Raw genomic sequence first — 18,540 nt, forward strand, 5'->3', positions numbered from 1 at the left:
GGGGGGGGGGGGGGGGGGGGGGGGGGGGGGGGGGCAGGCAGGCATTCTCCAGGGTGGAGCTGTCATTCTGAGAGCTGGTCAGAGCAGCTTTTCAAGTGTGGCTGGAAAGGCCTCTGGGCCCCTGGAACCTGCCCTCCATATGGGAGACAGGCTGTCCTCAAGCTTGGAGTTGGCCCTGGAAATCCATTAATGCCAGCCCCAGAATGGTAAGAAAATGCCCTGAGCCCACAGTAATGGGCTGGATCCCACAGACTCGGTGTTCTAATCATGGCTCAGTTCCTGACATGTTGTGTGACCCCAAACAAATCAATTACCTTCTCTGTGCTTTCATTTTCCCAATTGTAAATCAGGGCACGGCCAGCCTGACCTGTGTCCAAGCTGGGAAGTGGGTATCAAAAAACTTTAAAAAGGCAAAAACAAAATCACACAGCTGATATGCACTGCTGGAAATACTGCAGGGACCAATAACTACAGAGACACACCAAAACCCTGCCTGGGGCAACATGGGTGGGCTGGCTTCATTTTGGTCCACGTGTATAGTGAGAGCTTTGTGAGAAAGACCGGAAACAGTGTGGGATAAACAAAGGGCTTACCTGCAAGTCTTTGCTGAGTTTTATCAAAACAACCACAATTCCATCATGATTGGAAAAGTTCACTGGAAAGTTTTATATAAAAAGGAAGTTTTTCAAATTGAAAAATGGATTTTCTTTATTGCTTCATTTAAAAGAGAATAAATAAAACGTTTTCACCCCCCAAGGGAAAAATCTGTCTTCCAGATGATGTGGGGGTTACCGTTAACTTTTTAAAGCCATTTTGCAGGCCACAAGGTCTTAGGGCCAGTGTATCTGAGAGGTTGAGGCATTTGCTTCTGTGTCTAGGCCCCACAGCACCCCAGGCACACACCGGCCAGATCTGGTCCCTGCTGGGACTCTGTGGTCTCACTCCCTGCCCCTATGCTGGATTTTCAGCACTCTGAAGACAGAGGCTGTGTTATTCATCTCTGCTGTAGGCTCTAGTACATTTTCTAGCTCATAATATATGGGTTTTATAAGTGTTTGTGGTTCCCCTGGCATACATGTGTATACTCTGAGCCAGACAGCTGCTAAGAACACCAGATTCAGGTGGAGTGAGCACTAGCCTGGAAGTCTAACTCTGTCCCCAACTACCACTGAGACCTCAGCAATTTGTTTTTGTCTATGGGGACAAGTTTCCCAACATTTAGTCATTTTAAGTCAACAAATAGTGACTCCCTAGGCTGTGCCAGGAGATACTGGTCTGGGGGAGAGTACCAGATTCAGTCAGCCCACAGACAGGGAGACAGACATGGAAACCACCTCATGAAATGGAGTGGATGCACACCCACTAGACTGGCAAAAATCAATAGACATCACAATAAGTGTTGACAAGGTTGTACAGAAACTCGAAGCTTTTACATTACCGGTGGAACGTCAGGTGGTGTAACTACTTTGGAAAACAGCCTAGAAGTTTTTAAAAGTGTCAAATACAGAGCTGACCCAGCAATTTACTCCTAGGTAGATGCCCAGGAGAAATGAAAACATCCGTCCATCCAAAAACAGGTACACGAATGTTCAAAGCGGCATAATTCGTAATAACCAGAAAGTAGAAACAACTCAAATGTGCATCAACTGATGAACAGATGGACAAATGTGCTATTAGCCATACAATGAAATAGTATTTGGCAGTAAAAAGGAATGAAGTACTTACACATGACAAACAGGGATGGGCCTTGAAAACATTATGCCAAGTGTAAGAGGTTAACCACAAAAGAATACGTATCGTATGATTCCATTTATATGAAATGCCCCAAATAGGCAAATCTATAGAAACAGAAAGTAGATTAGGGTGTGCTTAGGGCTAGTGGATCGTGGGGGGAGTAGGGGAGGCGAGATTGGAGGGAAACGAAGAAAGGTTGCTAGCGGTTACCTTTGGAGTGATAAGAATGTTCTAAAATCAGATTGTGGTGATGGTGGCACAGTCCTGTGACCACACTCAAAAACACTGAAGTGTGTACTTTAAATGGGTGAATTGTATGGAATATGAGTTATATTTCTAAACAGCTGTTAATAAAAAATAATGGATGGATGCACCAAATGGGGGGGGCGTCCAGAAGAAGAAGAACCAACTGTACTTGTTGGGGTGATACTTGTGGGAATGATTAGAGGAGTCTTTCCAGAAGGACTGACTCTGGAGGTGAGTCTTTTTCTTTTTTTAAGATTTTATTTTCTATTTCTTTGAGAGAGAGAGAGTGAGAGAGAAAGAGCATGAGCAGGGGGAGGGGCAGAGGGAGAGGGAGAAGCTCACTCCCTGCTGATCAGGAGCCCGATGCAGGGCTCGATCCCAGGACCCTGGGATCATGACCTGACCTGAGGCAGATGCTTAACTGACTGAGCCACCCAGGTGCCCTGGATGTGAGTCTTGGAGGAGCAGACATGACCAGAGAAGGAAAGGGCCTTCTGGGCCAGGGGTACTGCCTGAGCAAAGCCACAGAGAAGCGGTCTGATCCAGCTGGCTGGGGTGCATGGAAGCTGGGGCGGATGGCAGGACCAGGTGGGCGGTCGAAGAGACGGCCTGAAGAGGGCGGGGAGTGTGGGCACAGAGGGCTTCTAATGTCATGTTCCTGAGTGAGGCTTTACCCTGCACATCTTCTCTGTGCCATGAGGATGCTGACAGCATAACTTACAAGACCTTGTTTGGTTCTTAACTTAGCTCTTTCTCTTGAAGACTGTGTAGCTTTTGGAAGTCACCACTGAGAGGACACGAGTGGCACTGGACGTGAGGAAGGGCGTCCAAGCTCATGTGCCTGGGGTGATGGGGGCAGGGGGCTGAAGGCATGGGCTGGGCTGGGGCAGGCGGTGCAACCCCATCTACTCCCCCATCTACTCACTGCACAGCTGGTCCTCATCTTCTCCCTGGGCACAGTCCTGGTGGAAGTCGCAGGCCTGCCCGAGCTGGAGGACGGTCCCGTTCCAGCAGGTGAAGGAACTCTGCAAGGCCATCTTGGAGCCCGGGGATGTTCCTGGAGAACACACAGAGACACATGCCCTTGGTCAGTTTGGGTGGCCCTGTGGGAAGGCTCAGCAACAGCATCGCTCTGCCCTGTCGCATCCCACTGGGATGCCCACATCTCAATCTGGTTACACGCAGGGCCAACACCAGGAGGCTGAGAGGATGTCAGCCTTAACACCCCATCCCCTAGCCCCCTGGGGGAATCCTCACTTTCTAGTGATGGTGACTAGCAGAGTGGCCCCAGGTTTTGGTCCATGTTCCCTCAACACTCTGGGGTCCTCAACCCCTGGCTTCAATGTGCCAGGTAGAGAGCCTGTGGGTAGAGACAGCTCGACCTGCAAGGTCAGATTTGAAGCCTATCTGGTCCAATGTATCTCCCACATGTTCTTGACCCCAGCTTCACCATTGGAATGATGCTAGAAACATGCAACACTTTCTAGTGTTGGACCAGCTGTGTGAAGCTGACCCTATCCCTTTTCTCTCTGGCCCCCTGTCTCCCCATCTATGAAAGGAGGGATTCTGATGATATTTCTAAGGTCCATTCTGGAATTTTTATATAAATCATAAATCTCACATATTATCCAGTGGCAGAAGGGGGAAGGAGCAGTTTATAATGAACATATCAGCAGTTATTTCTGTATCAAGAAAAATGGGTTATGGTAATGAATTAACCTGTGATCCCGGAGAGCCAGGCTTAAGTTGGCCTGCACCAGCCTGCCCTTCTAAATGGGGGCCTTTGCCTGGGGCTAACCTAGCAAGGGCCTGGTTTGTGTTTCTGAGTGTGACTCCTGCCCTCTAGCTCTTGGTTTGTATTGGATGGGGGAAACTTTGGCTCCTGTGGAGATGAGCAGGTGGGCCCACCTGGGTCAACCCCCAAGTCTGGTGGCTTTGCATTCTGTCCTCTTTTCTAGCTCCCTCCCCATGATGGCTGGTGCTTCCGCAGTCTCCCCATCCCCATCCCACCCTCTCAGTGCTCAGCTGGGTGGGTGAGAGGGTGAACCAAGACCCCCACTTGGCCGAGTCCCACAGCCTCTCTGAGCTTCACATAAGGGGTGTACTTCTCCAACCCTGGCTGTGAGAGTAGACTCCCCTTTATTAGATTTTATTTCAGTAAAGCCTCCCAGCTGATTGTGATGTGGGCTCTGCAGGTTAGATCATCTTTACTATCTGAAATGCCATGATTTTCTGGTTCATTTCAGTTCCCACTGAAACTAAGATCAAGTCCAGGTTGTTTGCTTCTAGAATCCTCTGCATACCTCAGCACATCTGTCAAGAGGCTAAGTAAGTCTTATCAGTGCCAATTTCCTGAGTGGGGAAACTGAGTGAGTGAGGTGGAGTGACTTCTCTAAGGCTGGTAAGTGGGTTGCAGGCCCAGCCTGTCAGACTGCAAAGCTGCTCTCTCCATGTCACAGAAGGGGAGCGCTGGAAGTGGCCTTGGGGCCTCTTTTGCAGACTAGTCTAGATAAGGCTCAATTTGTTAGTGGCTAGCACAGGCCACCACCGTTGTCAGATGGGCCCCCGGCCTGGCTGGGGATTCTCTGTAACTGCCGGGCATGGGAAACACAGGCCCTGCTTCCTTCAGGGGATCACATCCAAACTCTTCAACCTGCTCTTCAAGGTCCTCTGTGCTCTGCACCCCAATTTCCTTTCCTGTCTCACCTTGCTCTGTCTCTCCGACAGACCTTTGCTCAAGCCTCATTGGGTGTTGGTTCCATGGTTCCATGCCCCCTAGCTCTAGAACATGTGTGCATGGCCCCATCTTCTTCCCCACGTCATTGGAGTGTCTCTGTGTTGTCCCTCCAGCCCTCACCAGTGCCTGGCCCCAGGAGTGTTCGTGAAAAGCCTGCACATTAGGTTACCTGCCTGTAGTAACCCCCAGAATAATGGCTCCCCAGATAGCCATATCCGAATCCCCAAAACCTGTGAATATTACTTTATGTGGCAAAAGGGACTTGGTGAAGTGACTAAGTTAAGGGTCTGTAGATGGGGAAAATACCTGGATTATCCAGGTGTGATCACAAGGGTTCTTAGAAGAAGGTGGCAAGAAAGTCACAGAAAGAAGCAGGAGATGTGATCATGGAAGCAAGTCTGGAGAAATGTGAGGCAGGCGTCACGAGCCAGGGAATGCCGGCAGCTTCTAGAAGCCAGAAAAGGTGAGAAAACCGTTTCTCCCTTGGAGCCTCCAGAAGGAGCCGGCCCTGCCTCTAACTTGACTTGAGCCCAGTGAAACTGATTCCGGGCTTCTGCCCTTCAGAACCAGAAGAGAATAAATGGGTGTTGTTTTAAGCCACTAGGTTTGTGGTGGTCTGTTATAGTGGCCCCAGGGGGCGAATACACCGGCTAACCCTGACACCAGATGCAGTCATGGGCTCAGTCAGCCGAGGCCCCGCATGGCTTTAGATCAACTACTCTGTTCCTTAGCTTGTTTTGTGTTTCCTGCTTCCCTGGACTACACATCTCTGCCTTTCCTCCACACAGAAGGAGAAACACTACCCTCTCCATCTCTGTGCCTTGAGCACAGAGACAATATTCCCTCCAAATCCTTTCCTGATCCAAGTGCAGGGGACTGCACAATGGAAAGCCAGCCCGCCCCTCTCAGTTCCAAATATTCAGCTCTCAGGATCAAAATACGGAAGGAACGACAGGAGACACGATGCTCATTTTCAAAGGTAAAATGCCAAATTCATTTTATCACTTTAACTCTGCACAGGAATTTCCCACTTGTCCGTCATGGCGTCTCGGAAGCTGGGCAACGCGGTGCTTCTAAGGAACAGGTGCTGGTCCCCAGAAAGTGCAGTCTCCCCCCTGGCAGAGCTGGAGGAGGGGTGTCCTCCCTGAAGCCCCGATGGAGGCCAACTGGCTGGGCGCGGCTGTGGTCTTTGTCCCTGGAAGCAGGGGCCCAGCAAGGACACCAGGTATCCAATATGGCGCACCAGCTCCCTGCCAAGTACAGCGCCAGGCATCTCACCTGCTTGTGCGCTAAACCTTATAGCCACCAGAACAGGGCAGCTCTGTGTTTCCCCCTTAAGAGGCGGGAGCCCCAACTAAGGGAGGGTGAGGGGCAGTGGCAGGCAAGTGGCCTCCAGATGGGCTCCGCTCCTGAGGGCAGACTGGTGTGTCCACCGTAGCCGGCGGGCCCTGCCTGCTGGCGACGCTGCCTGTCCTCTCTGCCCCTCCTTCAGCGCAAGGACATTTAGGATAATAAGAATTCTCCTTCATCTTGTTCGGTGATTTCCCAGTTTCCCAAACATTTTCTTCTTTTTTTTTTTAAGATTTTATTTATTTATTTGAGAGAGAGAATTAGATAGAGAGCACGAGAGTGGGGAGGGTCAGAGAGAGAGGCAGACTCCCTGCTGAGCAGGGAGCCCGACGTGGGACTCGATCCCGGGACTCCAGGATCATGACCTGAGCCGAAGGCAGTCGCCTAACCAGCTGAGCCACCCAGGCGCCCCCAAACATTTTCTTCTTATGCCCTCTATGGGATCATTACATAATGAGGACCTTATCCCCCTCACGCCCAGCAGTACCAAAGACATTAGGGAAATAAAAAAATCTGCGAAGTCTTCCTCCACCTGTGGGACAAATGAAAATTGTGTCATGTTTGATTCACACCTTGTGATTAGGCCTTAAGTTTCACCGTGAGCGTGTGCGTGCTTCACGCACCAGTTACTTGTCATTCCCTGAATATGTCTCCTAGTTTCTTTCACCTTCCTTCATTTGAAAAATATAGGCCTATTGTTGAAAGCTTGAAACCAGGGTAAAAAGAAACAAAAACAATGCCCAGAATTCCACTGCCCAGAGGCCAGCATTTTTAACATCTTGGTAGGTTTCTCGTTAATGTTTTTGGCCGATGCTTTCCAAGTGTGTATAGCTGTGTCATATGTATATAGGCCTTAAAATAATTAGGGTTGTATCACAAGCTTTTCCCAGGCTTTAAAAATTCCCCACAAGAAAAAAAAATTCCCCGTAAGGACACTTTTTAATGGCTACGATCCTTCGTAATATGTACCATCATTTATTTAAACATTATTCAATGACTGGATTGTTAGGCTGTTTATAATAACACTTTGAAGAATATCTTTGAGCATAAACCTTTGCCCACATTTCAGATTATTTTCAAAGGATAGATTCCCAGAAGTGGAATTACTGAATCAAAGAGTATAAACATTTTAAAGGCCCTTGATACATATTGCCAAATTGCTTTCTAGAAGTTAATCCAATTTACACTCTCACCAGCTGCGTTCATACACGCACGCCCCTCTTGCTACATCCTGGCCATCCTGGCCAACCCTGAATATTATCACGGTTTTTATTTTTAACTCAAAGTATTTCCCTGCTGTTTTATTTGTATTTCTTTGATAGTTAGTGAGGCTGGATATTTTCCCGCATGTTACTAGCTTTATTGTACTCTTTTAGGGACTTGTCCAATTCCTTTTGCCAATTTATCTGTTGGGTTCTTCATGTTTTCCTGTTGAAGTGTATGAGATTATTGATAAGGATGTGAAATATTTGGTTATATGTTTGACAATTTCCCCCAGTGTGTATTTTCATTCTGTCTATAATGCATCTTGATACGCAGGAGTTCTAAACTTGTATGTCATCCAAAACTATCCATAGCTTCCTTGGTGATCGCTTGTCTTTTATGCTTCCAGAGTTTCTTCCATGTGGGGTTGGTAGGCAGTGCGTGGGTCAACCTTGGTAGTCATAGGGTTGTCCCACCATTGCTAAGGCTGCCTTGGCATTTGGGAACATCTTCCGCCAACTCCCCATTTTGCAGCAATGGGGATCTAGATCTCCCCAGCTCATCTGCGACATTTTCATGGAGTGCCCCATTCTCTCCCTTCCATGAACTGTCCTTTCACTTGGGCTTCTTGCTTGAATGTGGCGGACATTCTGCTTGATGTTGTAACTAGCTGTTTGTATGCCTGTCTTCCTCAGCAAACTATAAGTGACTTGAAGGGAGGTATCAAGTCTTATCTGCATGAGTCTCCAACAGCGCCTTCCACAGAGATCTCCCCACTCCGGTATTGGGGATTTGAACTGAAATGATGTATTATGGGTGGGAGGTATCTTGCGTTCATTTTATAGTGGAGAATACAAAGGTTCGGAGTGCTTACATGGCTCGCCCAGGGCTTTGACACCTTGTTCTCTATCTTTTGTACTGTGTCTGTCTGTGGGATCCCCCTGGGTGATGGGGGTCCTCAGGAGCGGTGACAATGGGTACAGAAGGGCAGGAAGTCGGTATCCCTCCCCTGCGACCATAAACCTCACCAAAGGAGGGGTCTGGTAGCTGGAAGGGAGGGCTGCTTTCACTCTCTGGAGGCCACAGAGTTTATCCCCAGGAGCTCCCTGCTGCACAGCTGCAGCCCAGAGAAGCTCTCTCCTTCAGCCCCTGCTTCTACCAACTCCTCCCCATCCCTCTCCCCTGGCTAGAGACTTCCAGGCTCCCTGACATTGCCTCCTCCCCTGTACCACGGGGAACTTTATGCCTGTGAGAGATTCAATTAGATGGACGCCCGGCACTCTGATCTCTACTGCCAGCCCAAACTCAAAACTAATGAGGTGCAACAGAAAACAACTGCTCTGTCTTCCCAAGTTCTTCTCTTTATGGGGCCCATAAATTCCAAGGAGTAAAGTACCCTTGGGGAATGGTTTTAATCAAGGGCCTGAGTTTCCTAACAGCATCCCCTCGGTGGCTGTCAAGTGGTTATTCCAGCTTGTGTGGTAGGGTAACCCGAGGTCCCGGATGGTCAGAGCCTGCTCCAGAGCATGAGGAAGACACTTCTGTTGGCACTTCCCAATCACTTCCGGCCATGGCGCCAGTGACTCCTGGTAACCACCGAAATGCCAAATGCCCGAGTCACAGAAAGATTATGGAGAGCTGAGATCAACTCTGGGGAGAGCTGGTGCTCCAGGATCTTTCGTTAATAAGGGTCTTCTCCTCTGGGAATTTATTTATTACCTTCAAAAAGGCAGTTCTTCCCAGAATAACATCTCAGGCACTGGGGATAGTAAACTGTCATCATTCCTTACCCTTGGAGAGCATTTTAACACCTTACCATGTGCCTTCCTAAGCCTTCTTTGCTTGAACCTCAGAAACAACTGGTAGGACATTTATTCTTATCCCCATCTGATTAAACAAAAGACCGAGGATTTGAGAGATTAAATAATGTAGAGAGAAATGATTTTTAAAGAGTAAGGCACAACAAAATGCAACCAGCTCCTTGCGAGGTGCCTTGCCGGAGGTCTCAACAGCTAGCAAATCACAGGGGAAGGGCCCAGATCTGGGTCACATGGTCCCAGGTGGAATCTCTCTCCCAGGACGCAAATTACATCACCTTCTGGAGCAGCTCCCTGACTGCCCATGGGAGTCGCTTGGGAAGTTAGAAATACTGTTGATGATCTGGCTGGATCAGTGAAATCAGTCCCTCTGGAGGAGGGGCCCTTGGCCCTGGTGATTTTTAGAAGCTTCCTGGGTGATTCTCATGGACATAGGGTTGAGAACCACTTCCTTGGAGGGCTGGAGGATCTGTGTGTCTTAGGTGGGTCCTGTACCTCCATGGTTCTCCAGGGTCCCCTGGTAAAGTGAGAGTGTAACTTCAACCTCCAAGACTCCTTCCATCCTTGACGTCCTGATTCTGGGCTTCTGGCAATGGTTGTCGGCGGCTCTATGTTCCTAAGTTGATTTGATAGAGTTGGTGCCATTTTTATTAATGTTGACCACTTAATGACTTTCCCCTGAAGCCTGCTACCCTGCTATGCATCTTAACTGAGCCACTCACTTGCCCAGCAAGCTTCCCTTAGTTGCCTCATGTTGGCTTTTCCTGTCTCAGTCATCTGTCATCGGCACCCTGGAACATCTCTCCTGAAACAACAAACAGCATGTCACATTTGTTTGACCATTTATCTCCTCTGTGGATGCAGTAGAAATGAGCTTGGATCTGCACTGGAGACACGTGTGCCCCGGGTCAGGTTACATGAGGTGCTCTTCTGCCCCACAGGGGACTTGGGGGGTTTGCTCCCCGGGAATGACTCATTTTCCCTAATTGTGCATTCAAAACAGAAACCCACATCTGCTCTCCTCCTTCAGTCGTGTCTTGGAGATTTGATGCTTTGAAATGGACACAACTCTCTTAACTCAAATTTCTTTTTTAAATGAATGTCAAATTTTAGGGCGCTTAATTAATTTTTAATTAAGGTGATTTATGTGGCATTAAAAAAGGCACATTTGTATCAGCTTTCAGGCCTCTCCCACCTGCTTGCTCTTGCCTAACAGATGCCACTTGTTAAAGGGGAAAAATTGAGTGCTGTGTCAGCGAGAAGGGGGTCTTGCTTTTAAATTAAAGAGAAGGGGAGATGGCTTGTGGGAGGAGGCTGGCTTCCAGAGGGTGGGGAGGTCAGGAGCCAGGCTGCAGCTGGACCCCAGAGGTGGTACCCAGCTCCCACCTCCTGGTGGAAACTTCACGTTTTCCAGGACAAGGAGAATCAAGTGCTCAAGGGAAAAGAAGCCCAGAGATGTGCAAATGGATGGTGGCATGGTGAGGGTGTAGTCAGACTGTGCATAGACTAATAGCTGACACCACCAGACTGGCATTAATGGGGGCGTTGGAAGGCCTGTGAACTGTGTAAATTAAGCCTGGCAGAGACCAGTCCTGTTGAGGACTTTGGGCCTTGTAAATTGTAGTTGGACAACCTCATTAAAGAACTGGCATCTGGGGTTCCTACTCAAAATGCAAACTGGCAAGGAGAGGGCCTGGGTATGGAGGACCCCAGTGGGCTGGGTAAGAAAGCATTGTGCTGGGAGTCAGGAGAGCTGGTTGGAGGCCTGGATCTGCCATTAGGCCTCGGACTTCATGGGCATATCACTTCTCTGGGCCTCAGTTTCCTTGTTTGTAGACCCTCTACAGCCAGCCATTTGTGTTTATCATGGGCTTAGGCTACTGCCTTGATGGCATGTCCCTGCTGCATCAAAGTCATATGAGCTTGGTAACTATCTTATTTCCTAGGCCTTACTGCAGACCTACAGATTCAGCATATCTGGGGGTGAGACTCTGGAACCAGCATTTTCCACAAGCTCCCTGGGTGACAACTGGTACACCAAAGTCTGAGAACCTCTTGTGTTGGAGAAATAAATGGATCTTCAGTTCCTTCTCCCTTTGGAAGAATCCTGAGCCTCATGGCACCACCCACTATCTCACCATGATGACTTCCTCCTTGGTCCAGGGTTCTCAGAGTTCCCTTCACACCCAGATTCCGCCTCTGTTCTCATTTTAGCAGGCCCAACGCATCACTAGCTAGAGGTACAAACTCTGACATAGTTTAGAGGGCTTTTCCCTTCTGTAAGTTGTGGATACTATCTAATTCACAGGGTTTTTTGGGGGACTGAATGAAATGGTGTCCATAACACAATATGTGGGCTTTTTTTTTTTTTTAAGATTTTATTTATTTATTTGAGAGAGAGAATGAGAGAGAGAGAGCACATGAGAGGGGGGAGGGTCAGAGGGAGAAGCAAGCTCCTTGCCGAGCAGGGAGCCCGATGCGGGACTCGATCCCGGGACTCCAGGATCATGACCTGAGCCGAAGGCAGTCGCTTAACCAACTGAGCCACCCAGGTGCCCCAGTATGTGGGCTTATTATCAGCTAAGTTCAGATAGTATCCCAGGAAGTTGGGGAGAACTGGCTATGGAGGGTGGGTGGGAAGGGGTCAATGAAGAGGTTGAACAGTCCCAGTCTTGGGGTCAAACAGCACTTTTGGGAATCCCCCATCCCACAGTAGGGGCAAATATCTACAACGCATGATAGAAACAAACCCAGTAGTAACCCGCAACACAAACATAGCTATGAAAAAGAATGGCAGTGATGAATTTTCAAGACGATTTGTCTCTGGCGTCACCCCACCACTGGAGTGAACTTTCTGAGCCCGGCTTCCTTTAGGTCTTAATCCTCCATCTTTGCTGGTTTCCATGGCATTCGAACCAAATTGAGGCTTTGCACAGCCGTGACAGCCCACATTCCCAGCTTCACCCTGTTCCTTTACATCTTTAGCTCAACACCACGACTAGCAGCTTCTGGAACAGGCAGCCATGGTTACAGCCTCTGTGTAACTCTATTCTGTTGTCTAGAATCATCTTCTCCATCTGAGCAATTCCTCCTAACTCAGATATCACTTTCCCCAATTGCTTGTTCTTCTCCCTTGAAGAAAGACGTGTGCCTCCCTCTGGGGTGCACTGGCAATCGCTCCATACCTTTAACTGTGCACTCACCTCCCCTCTTGGGCGATTATGTCTACATTGTTAGTTTCTCTCACTAAATTCTAAACTCTTGGAGGCAGGGGGTCTGTCTTCCTTGTTTGATCTCCTGGAGAGTGCCTGGCACACAGCAAGCACTAATGAATATATGGGGAAGGAATGCAGAATAGATCACCAACTTTGAGCAGAAGAATGGGGTGAGGTGGAATTTCCTTGCATTCTGGAAATTGCTAATTCTTTAGGTTACACTGAAGACATCTCCCTGCCCCCCAACTCTGTCTTTGGTTTATTGAACAACTATGTTCAGAGCTTCTTTTGAAAGCTTGGCACTGGGGTTAGGAGTAGTGACTAGGGGGCAACGTGGGTGACCTAGTTTGACAGGTGGGCTGTATAAGTTCTCTCTGGGGAGGTGATACTTGAGCCAACCCCGAAGGATATGAGAGAGTCAGCCATGTAAAAAGGCTCTGGAGGAGCAGGAACCGCAACACCCAGAGTGAGCGAGGATGCACGTGATCTAGAAACAGAGCAAAGGCCAGTGTGGCTGGAAGGGTCACAGAGGGTTAAGAGGGCCATGAGGAGGAAGGCAGAGGCCCAATTAGGCAGGACCTTGAAGGCTGTGAAGGGTGTGGATTTTGCTTAGGGAGTTTAGACAAGTCTCAAATTATTTGAAAACAATTTGATTCATTTTCTTAAAAGATCATTCCGAGCAATTTAGAGAGAATGGCTTGGAGAGGCAACAGGAAGCCATGGTGACGTGACAGAGCCAGCTGACGTGACAGAGCCACTGAGGGTTGGCTTCAAAATCCCAATTCCTCAGACAAAGTCAGTCTCCATATAAACTCAGGAAGAGGCACAAAGATTCCTGTAGGCCAGCTGTAGGAAAGCCGACTGTGTTTTGTTTTCATGGCTGAGCTCTCTTAAGAAATTAAAAATTTTCTCATCCCTCTGTAGTCTCAACAGGCCCTTGATGTTTTTGCATGGCCCTTTCCCCAAGGTTTCTCTATGCGACATTTATCTTCATTGCTTTGCTGAAAAGACCCAGCAAAAATTTTATTTTTAATATTATAAATGACCTCTGTGCACATTTACCATTAATCTCCCTGAAAAGCGGTGATATTTAACCATTCTGCACCACAGCTCCCCATATAATATGTCGTTTTCTCCTCTTGTTTGTTCAGTAAACAATGAACAATTCCAGTCGTACCTTGGAGAATTAGTACTAATCACAAACAAATTACAGCGACAACCGAGACCACAAAGCAGATTGCGCGGCAGAGAAGGCTGCTTGGAATGGAGAGCAATCGTGGTAATAATAACTACCACCCTCACCCTTTAGTGAATGCCTGTCATCTCCTAGGTACTGCCTTAACGGCTTTATATACCGGGACCCAAGGATTTGTAAAAACATTCCCAAGGTCACAGAGGCAGGATTTTACGTCCACTTGACTCCAGAGCCCATGCTTTTAATCAGTATGCTAGACCCACCAGGTGGAGAGGCCACGTTAGAAGCCCCATTGATACACAAGAGGGAGGATCATGGACTGCAAACAAGTAGGGCACCAGAGAGAGAATGCATGCAACAGGCTGGAGACCAAGGCTGGGCAAGCAAGCTCGCAGTCTCAGAGAACCGTGGAGGGGTAGAGAGAGAGGCTAGCTGGGATTCTGGGCTGGATTCTAGTCCCTCAAAGGGCTGGTAATATGCTTTTAGGGAGATGATATACTCAGGTAGGTGATAAGCCAGGGTCTAGGCATGGGGGAAGAAGATGGGACCTGAATATCAGGATTCATAGCTTGTCCCCTGGGCCAGGCAAAAATCTCTGTTGGGGGTGGTTGGGATCAGACACCTAAGGAAAAGTACTTTGTAAACCACTAGCAAATCATTAAGGTTTTATTTTATTATTAAACCACCTGACATTTATACAGGATCTCACCAAAACTGTAAGAGCTCACTCCCTCACCTCCCTGTCTTTACTGAAATGTTAACTTCTCAGTGAGGCATTCCCTGGTAACCTTATTTAAAATCTCTCCCCTGCCCCCCACCCTAGACACTTCCCATGTCCCTTTTCTGCTGTGTTGTTTCTCCTTCTACTTACAGTTGGGCAACATACACTTTCCTTATTAGCTCCCTTATTGCTTGTCTCTCCCCCACTGGCATTAAGGGGATGGAATCCTCAGTTCCTAAAACACTGCCTAGCATAGAGTGGGTGCTCAATAAATGTTTGTTGAAAGAACAGGTAAATAGATGTTTTTAATAAGTAATTTTTGACAATGGATTCCAAAGCAGGATTTCTGTTTTATTCATAGTTTACAACTGGTATTTCAGAGAAAAGACCTTTCACTGAGGAGGACCTCCATGTAGCCCCACCTCCCACGGCTCCATGCATACACAGTTGGGATTTGTCCATATAAAAAGCAAATCATGTAGAGGCTCATGGCAGTGGCTGTGGCCCTCTCTGTTTCTAAAGACCTCGCTCACATGCTGCCATCCCATTCAGGACGATGGCTGCACACGCGTAAGCATGAAGGAGCACTAACTGGGGAGGTAAGGAAGCTGGGGTAGGCACAGGCTGCTGGGAGCACCACGCGCGGAGGTGAGAAGTGCTGGCCAATTCTTAGTGAGGAGTGAGACTGTCAGAAAGTACACTTCCCGTTCCAGACTCCAAACCAGGAGGGAGGCTGGGACCAGGCCCCCAGCTCTCAGGGTTCCGGGGATGGGCCACTTCCAGGCAGAGTCAAGAGGAAGCTCGGTGTCCTTGGAGGAAATGTGAGGAGCTTCTGTGTTATTCAGTTTGATAGGTAGGAATCTAGAAGGGGGATAAAATCTCCTATGACAAGATCAAGGTCACTTGCTCTGGCTAGGAGTCAAGACTCTCTTTGCATTTTTTAGTTTTTAGCTCTTTTGTAAGACTCTCATCTTAAAGTCTGACCTCAGAACCAGAAAATCGAGAGAAACCTAGTGAAGGAGGAAAGCTTGGTGACAGAGAAACCTAGTGAAGGAGGAAACCTTGGCAGGGAGGAAGGGTGGGAAGTAGTTATAAGATGAAATACTATGCAGCGAGTATCTACTGTGTATCAGCCTTTTTTGTTTGTATGATCTCTCACCTCATTCTTTACATGGACATAACTGAAATACACAAGAAGTGAGAGATTAAGAATGGTAACTATAAAAAATAAAAGGAAAATATCAAATGGTGGCAAGATGTGGAGAAGAAATTGAAACTCTTGTACTCTGTTGGCAGGAATGGAAAATGGAGCAGCTGCTGTGGAAAACAGTATGGTGGTTCCTCCAAAAAATTAAAAATAAAATCATCGTATGATTCAGCAATTCACTTCTGGGTAAACATATCTAAAAAGTTGAGAGCGGGGTTTCAAAAAGATGTTTGTACACCCATGTTCATAGTAGCATTAGTCACAATAGCCAGAAGGTGGAACTAACCCAAATGTTCATCAGCAGATGAATGGATAAGCAAAGTATTTTGTATATACACACAATACGATATTCAGCCTTCCGGAGGGAGGAGCTCCTGACACCTGCTACAACATGGGTGAACCCTGAGAATATCATGCTAAGTGAAATCAACCAGTCACAAAAAGACAAATACTGGAGGTGCCTGCGTGCCTTCTGCCTTCAGCTCAGGTCATGATGTTGGGGTCCTGGGATTGGCCCCTGTGTTGGGCTCCCTGCTCAGTGGTGAGCCTGCTTCTCCCTCTCCCTCTGCCCTTCCTTGCCCCCTGCTTGTGCTCTCTCTTTGTCTCAAGTAAATAAATCAAATCTTTGAAAAAAAAGACAAATACTGTATGATCCCACTTACATGAGCTAACTAGTGTAGTCAAATTCATAGAGCATGGAATACTGGTCGGCAGGAACTGGGGGGAGGGGAAAATGGGGAATTGTTTCATGAGTACAGTTTCAATTTTGCAAGGTCACAAAGTTCTGGAAACTGGTTGAACAACGTGAATTTTTTTTTTTAAGATTTATTTATTTTAGATGGACAATGTGACTGCAAGCTGGGGAAGGGCAGAGGGAGCAGGAAAGAGAGAATCTCAAGCAGACTCCCCATCGAGCACAGAGCCGACGCCAGGCTGGATCCCATGACCCTGAGATCATGACCTGAGCCGAAATCAAGAGTTGGACCATCAACCAACTGAGGCATCCAGGTGCCCCATCATGAATATTTTTTTTTTTTAAGATTTTATTTATTTGCGAGAGAGACAATGAGAGACAGAGAGCATGAGAGGGAGGAGGGTCAGAGGGAGAAGCAGACTCCCCGCTGAGCAGGGAGCCCGATGTGGGACTCGATCCCGGGACTCCAGGATCATGACCTGAGCCGAAGGCAGTTGCTTAACCAACTGAGCCACCCAGGCGCCCATCATGAATATTTTTAACACTACTGAACCATATACTTACAGATGGTTAAGATGGTGAATTTTATGTTATACGTGTTTTATAACGATTAAACAACAAGAAGATGACTGGTTATGCTGGCCTTAAAACTAGGCCCTAGCTAAAATGGCAGGGCAAGGGGACACCAGTGTGGCCTAGTGGGTAAAGCCTGTTGTTGGGGCCTTGCAAGGAGATCAGGTTCTTCTTCTCTTTCTTCTTCCTTTAAATACCCCTTCTGTTTGGCTTCCAGTGGGATAAACTGGTATGTGAGGCCATGGATGCAGCTGGAGTGTGCCGGGCTGGTGGTGAGGAGGCCTCAGATCTGCGTGGACACTGCTAGGTGCCCGGCGCATGATGCTGGACCAGGCACATGCGCTCTCTCGGCCTCAGTCCGGTTAGCTGGGAAATGATGGCTGAGCTCTAAGGGGCCTTGATTCTGCTTTTCCTGAGGGTTGAGGTCTCAGCTAACAACAGGGAACAGGGGAGAAGAGTTCCATACATAGGAGGAAGCAGCAGGGTGGGTTCAGGGTGGGGGAGGGCAGTCTGGTAATAGTGATAAATGTGAATGACAATTTGGAAAGCTTATGGGGACATTCCCAACTCAGCTAGAATACTCTGAGTCCCCGCTCTTGCTATTAAATGTGGGGCATGTCACACAGAGGGCTGCTTCAGGCCCAGCAGGGTCCCCCCTCACACAGGGCTCCATTTCCACTTTTATGAGTATTTCCCAAACACCCAGGGGGGCTTCTGCCAGGTACCGTATGCTCAAGAGTGAACCGCTGCTGAATAGAGTTTACAATTTTATTTTGAGAAAACAGGTGAGAAAGAGGACTTGATGGGACACGTCTATGAGGACACCTACAGGGTTGTTCTTCTTGCCCACAGGTCTCAGGCAGACCTGCCAAATCACAGGGGCACAGACACACACATCCTCTCAGTTCAGGAAGGGTCCCCAGAGGAAAACAGTTCTTCCATGGAACTCCTGGGAATACCAGGATAGCCTGTTTTAAATGCACCCAATGGAAAGTTGTTTGTTTTTTTTTAAAGATTTTATTTATTTATTTGAGAGAGAGAGAGATTGCAAGCACGAGCAGAGGGAGAAGTAGACTCCCTGTTGAGCAGGGAGCCCGATGCAGGACTCGATCCTAGGACCCCAGGATCATGACCTGAGCCAAAGGCAGACACTTAACTGACTGAGCCACCCAGGTGCCCCATGGAAAATTTTTCCTATAATTATGTTAATGTTTTCATTTTGGGGGTTTCAGCAAATATGCAGTACCTACAATAGTTCTGGTAATACAAAATGCACTTAAATTCTTGCCAAATAAATTAGAATCACAATGGATATATTGCATTTAATATACTCTGCTATTTGTATCAAGGATTTGAGTAGGTTTAAAAAAATACATGCAGGGATGCCTGGGTGGCTCAGTTGGTTAAGCTTCTGCCTTCAGTTCAGGTCATGATCCCAGTGTCCTGGGATCGAGTCCTACATGGGGCTCCCTGCTCAGCGGGGAGTCTGCTTCTCCCTCCCCCACTCCCCTGCTTGTGTTCCCTCTCTCGCTGTCTCTCTCTCTGTCAAATAAATAAATCTAAAATCTTAAAAAAAATAAAAAAAAGTACATACAATAGTAATAGACTATGTGAATTAATTGAATTTAAGTAAAAAAATACATACAATAAAAAGTAACTAAAATAAGTAAATGAGAGAAATTAGGGCAAAAGGAAAGTACAGGCAGGAAAATAATAAATTTATGGTAAGACTGGTATACAGAAATGCACATGCATAGTTGCTAGAGGTTGGCAACAATTGTCTCTGTGCTTCCTAGTGACAAAAGCAAAGAAAGAAACAGGACCAATTACATAGAGTTTGGTGTCCAA

At 47.6% G+C, this 18,540-nt stretch overlaps 1 protein-coding gene across 1 annotated transcript in view; it reads right to left on the reverse strand.

Annotated features, from left to right (window-relative positions):
• The window catches only part of ALK (ALK receptor tyrosine kinase), a 697,757-nt gene that overhangs the window by 133,159 nt on the left and 546,058 nt on the right, over positions 1-18,540 (reverse strand). Inside the window, exon 6 of the mRNA XM_044918826.1 lies at positions 2,906-3,037. Within this exon, the coding sequence (XP_044774761.1) occupies positions 2,906-3,037 (132 nt within the window). The remainder of the gene's footprint in view (positions 1-2,905; positions 3,038-18,540) is intronic.

The sequence above is a fragment of the Neomonachus schauinslandi genome, chromosome 10, assembly GCF_002201575.2.
Source record: "Neomonachus schauinslandi chromosome 10, ASM220157v2, whole genome shotgun sequence".
Lineage (NCBI taxonomy): Eukaryota > Metazoa > Chordata > Mammalia > Carnivora > Phocidae > Neomonachus > Neomonachus schauinslandi.